Source organism: Lontra canadensis, unplaced genomic scaffold (assembly GCF_010015895.1).
Source record: "Lontra canadensis isolate GAN:19392208 unplaced genomic scaffold, GSC_riverotter_1.0 scaffold1373, whole genome shotgun sequence".
NCBI classification, from domain to species: domain Eukaryota; kingdom Metazoa; phylum Chordata; class Mammalia; order Carnivora; family Mustelidae; genus Lontra; species Lontra canadensis.
In genome coordinates this window covers 5,756-12,350 of record NW_022632357.1, presented here as the reverse complement: position 1 = coordinate 12,350, position 6,595 = coordinate 5,756, and the positions used below count along the sequence as shown (strand labels likewise).

At 36.3% G+C, this 6,595-nt stretch overlaps 1 protein-coding gene across 1 annotated transcript; it reads left to right on the top strand.

Moving 5' to 3' along the window:
• The first annotated feature begins 598 nt into the window (after positions 1-598).
• On the top strand, positions 599-1,516 carry LOC116863504 (olfactory receptor 14K1-like). The gene is given in 1 exon segment (XM_032850957.1): positions 599-1,516. A coding segment is annotated over 1 exon segment (918 nt).
• Positions 1,517-6,595: the final 5,079 nt, after the last annotated feature.

The window sequence follows — 6,595 nt, the reverse complement described above, 5'->3', positions numbered from 1 at the left end:
CTGGATACCAGGACCCTGGGATGACAACCTGAGCTACAAGCAGATGCTTAACCAACTGAGCCACCCAGGTGCCCCACTTATGATATTTTCACCAAAAATAGGTGTTTAATGTCCTTCAATGGAAAGTGGGTAATATATTAAAATATCAACTAACATTAATGATGATTTAGACAGATCGCAATATACTACAAACAGAAAATTCATCCATGACTTCTAAGCCACGTCAACATTTATGTCAATTAGGATATTTATGCTTAACAAATATGCATTCTATTATGATTAGAATTATGTAGCCAATTCTGCAATTCCTGATGAAATGAATTTACTCAAAAATCATTTCAAGTATTGGGTTATGGAGGGAAGTGGAATTTTTTTCATCTTTCACAATGAATGTAAGTCTAGTTACATTGGACTGTTATGCTTATAGCTGTTTTATACCTGAGTAAACTATGAATATAAATATCCTGGTATTTTAATCTTTCCAACTGTCCCATGATGCTTAAGTATACATGTTTCAAAAACAAAGATGGAAATAATGTTTTGTTATTTTAATATAACTTTTTTTCTTTATTAAATAGGTTGCTTTTAATTTTAAAACATGATGAATCAAACACAATTAATGGAATTCTTTCTTCTGAGATTTACTGAAAGCCGGATGCTATTGAGGCTTTATGCTACGCTCTTCTTACTGATCTACCTAGTAGCCATAGAGGAGAATTTAATTGTCATCCTACTCACAATTCTTGACCAACACCTCCACAGTCCAATGTACTTCTTCCTAAGGCACTTATCCTTCTTAGATATGTGTCTCATTTCTGCCACAGTCCCCCAGTCCATCCTCAACTCCATCACCTTCACTGACTTCATCTCTTTTCTGGGATGTATGTTACAGCTCTTCTTTGTGATACTGATGTCTGTGTCTGAGATTGGAATTTTCACTGCAATGTTCTATGACCACTATATTGCCATCTGTCGCCATCTGCATTATGAGACTGTTTTGAGCAAAGAGGTCTGTGTCTAGCTTGTTTTTGTCTTCTGGCTCAGTGGAGGGGCCTTTGGAATCTTGTACTCAGCTGGGACATTCTCTTTAAATTGTTTTGGGTCCATTAAGATACATCAAATATTTTGTGATGTACCTGCCCTACTGAAGCTCACTTGTTCTGTGGAACATGTGACTATTAATATCAGTGTGGCCATTGGTGTCTGTTATGGATTTTCTTGTTTACTTTGCATTGTGGTCTCTTATGTTTATATTTTCTCCACTGTGTTAAATATCCCAACCAGACAGAAGCAGTCTAAAGCTTTTTCTACCTGCTTGCCTCACCTTATTGTGGTGAGTACTTTCCTTCTAACAGGTGCTATTGCTTATTTAAAGCCAACCTCTGATAAGCCTTCTCTTCCTGACTTGTTCATGTCTATGTTCTATTCTGTGATACCCCCCACCTTGAACCCTGTTATCTACTGTCTGAGGAGCAAAGATATTAAATCAGCTCTTGTTAAAGTCCTATGGAGATAAGCTGATTATTTTACAGGAAAATACTGAACATTTGTTGAAATTAAAGTTAAACAAAAAAAAAGGAAAGAAAAAATTTAAATTATGCTACTCATTTTTGTTTGGCTTGGAAAATAACTTTCTATGGAGAGAGCATTTTGAAAACAAATGCTGGAAATGTTGCTCCATTTCATATTGCTTCAATTGTTTCCTGAATAAAACATTGTTCAAAAAAAAAAAAAAGATGTTGAAAGGAGTGTAGTAATGGAAATATGATGAAATTTGAAGTTAGGAAGTATAGTCTTTTTTTTTTTTTCATATCAGAGTGAGACAGTAGGAGACTGAGCAGGGGGAGGGTTAGAGGGAGAGGGAGAAGCAGACTCAATTCTGAGCAAAGATCCAGACCCTAGGCTCAACCCCAGGACCCCAGGATAATGACCTGATCCAAAGGCCGATGTTTAAGTAACTAAGCCATGCAGGTGCCCCTCCGATTTTCAGTTCTAATTGAAAATATTTTTTTTCTTATATTCTTTTATTCTCTATCTTAATTATATGGAAATTATGAACTTTTTTTTTTAATCTTACATCATCAGTGATTTGGACTCCTGTGCTGAGCTATATATACGTGAGATTTGCATGAGATTTTAATTCATACAAAACTATCATCTTTCTTGACATTTCATTTATATCATTTTTAATATCCTAGATTTTGCATCTATATTTTATTTATTCCATTTTATAGAATTTGGTTTTCAATATCTGACCAGAGTTTGGTTTTCTTTCTTTTTTTCTTTCTACTTTTTTTTTTTTTTTCATTTCTTTATATTTGAGTAGGCACCACACCAAGTGTGGAGCCCATCATGGGGCTTGCACTCAGACCCTGAGATCCAGACCAGAAACAAGAGCTACAGTCAGTATACTCTACCAACTGAGCCACACAAGCACCCTGAAATTTTGCTTTTAGCATAAGTTGATTTTGACCAAATTTTGCAGTTTTGGAAAATAATTTACTCACAGGCTTCAGTTATTTGACTTACAAATGTTTGATGATTGATTTTACAACGTTACTCATATATTTAAGAAGAAGGTGATTACCTTCCATCTTTGTTTCTTTTGATTAAAATCCTTTTTTTTGTACTGATACATTTTATTCTCTTTATAAATTAACATTTTTTCTTTTTTTTTTTTTTCATTTATTTTCAGCATAACAGTATTCATTGTTTTTGCACCACACCCAGGGCTCCATGCAATCCGTGCCCTCTCTAATACCCACCACCGGGTTCCCCTAACCTCCCACCCCCCGTCCCTTCAAACCCCTCAGATTGTTTTTCAGAGTCCATAGTCTGTCATGGTTCACCTCCCCTTCCAATTTCCCCCAACTCCCTTCTCCTCTCTAACTCCCCTTGTCCTCCATGCTAATTGTTATGCTCCACAAATAAGTGAAACCATATGATAATTGACTCTCTCAGCTTGACTTATTTCACTCAGCATAATCTCTTCCAGTCCCATCCATGTTGCTACAAAAGTTGGGTATTCATCTTTTCTAATGAAGGCATAATAGTCCATAGTGTATATGGACCACATCTTCCTTATCCATTCATCCGTTGAAGGGCATCTTGGTTCTTTCCACTGTTTGGCGACCGTGGCCATTGCTGCTATAAACATTGGGGTACAGATGGCCCTTCTTTTCACTACATCTGTATCTTTGGGGTAAACACCCAATAGTGCAATTGCAGGGTCATAGGGAAGCTCTATTTTTAATTTCTTGAGGAATCTCCACAGTGTTCTCCAAAGTAGCTGCACCAACTTGCATTCCCACCAACAGTGTGAGAGGGTTCCCCTTTCTCCACAACCCCTCCAACACATGTTGTTTCCTGTCTTGCTAATTTTGGCCATTCTAACTGGTGTAAGGTGGAATCTCAATGTGGTTTTAAATTGAATCTCCCTGATGGCTAGTGATGATGAACATTTTTTCATGTGTCTGATAGCCATTTGTATGTCTTCATTGGAGAAGTGTCTGTTCATATCTTCTGCCCATTTTCTTATATGATTATTTGTTTTGTTTGTGTTGAGTTTGAGGAGTTCTTTATAGATCCTGGATATCAAACTTTTGTCAGTACTGTCATTTGCAAATATCTTCTCCCATTCCGTGGGTTGCCTCTTTGTTTTCTTGACTGTTTCCATTGCTGTGCAGAAGCTTTTGATTTTGATGAAGTCCCAAAAGTTCATTTTGGCTTTTGTTTCCTTTGCCTTTGGAGACATATCTTGAAAGAAGTTTCTGTGGCTGATATCAAAGAGATTACTGCCTCTTTTCTCCTATATGATTCTGATGTATTCCTGTCTCATGTTGAGGTCTTTTATCCATTTTGAGTTTATCTTTGTGGACGGTGTTAGAGAAGGTTGAGTTTCATTCTTCTACATATAGCTGCCCAGTTTTCCCAGCACCATTTATTGAAGAGACTGTCTTTTTTCCACTGCATATTTTTTCCTGTTTTATCAAAGATTATTTGACCATAGAGTTGAGGGTCCATATCTGGGCTCTCTATTCTGTTCCAGTGGTCTATGTGTCAGTTTTTATGCCAGTACCATGCTGTCTTGGTGATCACAGCTTTGTAGTAAAGCTTGAAATCAGGTAACGTGATGCCCCAAGTTTTATTTTTGTTTTTCAACATTTCCTTAGTGATTCGGGGTCTTTTCTGATTCCACACGAATTTTTGGATTATTTGCTCCAGCTCTTAATAGTAGGAGATCTTAACACACCTCTCTCAGAAATAGATCATTGAAGCAGAAAATCAATAAAGAAACAATAGCATTGAATGACACATTGGACCAGATGGACCTCATAGATATATACAGAACATTCCACCCTAAAACAACAGAATACTCATTCTTCTCAAAAGCACATGGAACCTTCTCAAGAATAGACCACATACTGGGTCACAGATCACGGCTCAACTGATACCAAAAGACTGAGATTATTCTGTGCATATTCTCAGATCACAAAGCTTTGAAACTGGAGCTCAACCACAAGGAAAAGTTTGGAAGGAATTCAAACACCTGGAAGCTAAAGAACACCTTGCTTAAGAATGCTTGGATCAACCAGGAAATTAATTAAAAAAAAAAAAAGAATTTGAACAATTCATGGAAACCAATGAGAATAAAAATACTTCAGTCCAAAACCTATGGGAAACAGTAAAGGCAGTCCTAAGGGGGAAATACATAGCCATCCAAGCCTCCCTCAAAAAAAAAAAAAAAAAAAAAAGAAAAGAAAAGAAAAGAAAAATCCAGAATAGACAAGGTGTCTTTACACCTTAAAAAACTGGAGAAGCAACAACAAATTAAGCCCACTCCACACACAAGAAGGGAAATAATCAAGATTAGAGCAGAGATCAAATGAGACAGAAACTAGAAAATTACTGTATAACACATCAATGAAACTAGAACCTTGTTTTTTGAAAGAATCAATAAGATCGATAAACCATTGGCCAAATTAATCCAAAAGAAAATAGAGAAGGCCCAAATTAGTAAAATTATGATTGAAAAGGGAGAGATCACAACTAATACCAAGGAAATAGAAACAATCATCAAAAATTATTGTCAAGAGTTATATGCCAATAAGTTAAGCAACCTAGATGAAATGGATGCATTCCTGGAAAACTATAAACTTTCAAAACTGAATCAGAAAGAAATTGACAACCTGAATAGACTGATATCTATTAAGGAGATTGAAGCAATCATCAAAAACCTCCAAAAATCAAGAGCCCAGGACCTGACGGATTCCCTGGGGAATTCTACCAAACTTTCAAAGAAGAAATAACACTTATTCTCCTGAAGCTGTTTCAAAAATTTGAAGCAGAAGGAAAACTTCCATTCCCTTTTTATGAAGCCAGCATTACCCTGATCCCCAAACCAGGCAAAGACCCTACCAATAAAAATAATTTGAGTGTTTTGGAGGGATGGGGGTTTGAGAGTTTGGGTGAGCCTGGTGATGGGTATGATGGAGGGAACATATTGCATGGAACACTGGGTGTGGTACATAAACAGTGAATTCTGGTACACTGAAAAGAAATTAAAAATAAATAAAAATTAAAAAAAAAAAAACCAAGAAAACCCACGTGTGGATTCTTTCTATACTTAGTATATATTCCCACTGTAAGTGGGAAGAAGAAAAACTAAACAAGAGAACTAAATATTTTTTAAAGATTTTATTTATTTAACACAGAGAGTGATCACAAGTAGGCAGAAAGGCAGAGAGAGGGGGGAAGCAGGCCCCCCACCAAGCAGACAGACCGACGCAGGACTCAATCCCAGGACTCTGAGATCATGACCTGAGCTGGAGGCAGAGGCTTTAACCCACTGAGCAACCCAGGCACCCCTTCACTGGGATTTTTTTACATTGTGTATTAATAATGTACTAATTTGAAATCAGTGGAATCTTCTAAGTAACAAATACCTAAGCATATATAAAGCAAAGGCTTTATAGGGTATGCTAGGAAAAGTCAAAATTAAGCTATTTTTAATTTTTCTTTGGTTTGGGACCTGGGGAATGAACTAACATATTTAATAAATGGCAATTAAAATGTATTTACTTTTTTAAAGTAGTCTGGACCAATTTATAAAGTACTTATTCACAAAATGCAATCATTCAGAATTCTTAATATCACAGTAACTAATTATCTCGGACAACAACAAAAAATATTTAGCTTCTTGAGAATTAGCTCATTTTTATTAATTTTTTTTAGAATTGGTTCATTTTTTTAAATGTTTTACTGAATAATTACATTAACTTTGCTTTATGGCATTCAAATGCCAAGCCACATGTTTTCCCTCCATCACCTTTAGTTCCTCTTAAATGAAATTGTGTATGAGTAAGTCTTTAGTCAAATAATGCAGTCATCTGTTTCCATCATTTTTTCCTTTTTTAGATGAAGGATTTTTTTTAAAGATTTTATTTATTTATTTGACAGAGAGAGATCACAAGTAGACAGAGAGGCAGGCAGAGGGAGAGAGAGAGAAGCAGGCTCCCTTCTGAGCAGAGAGCCCGATGTGGGACTCGATCCCAGGACCCTGAGATCATGACCTGAGCCGAAGGCAGCGGCTTAA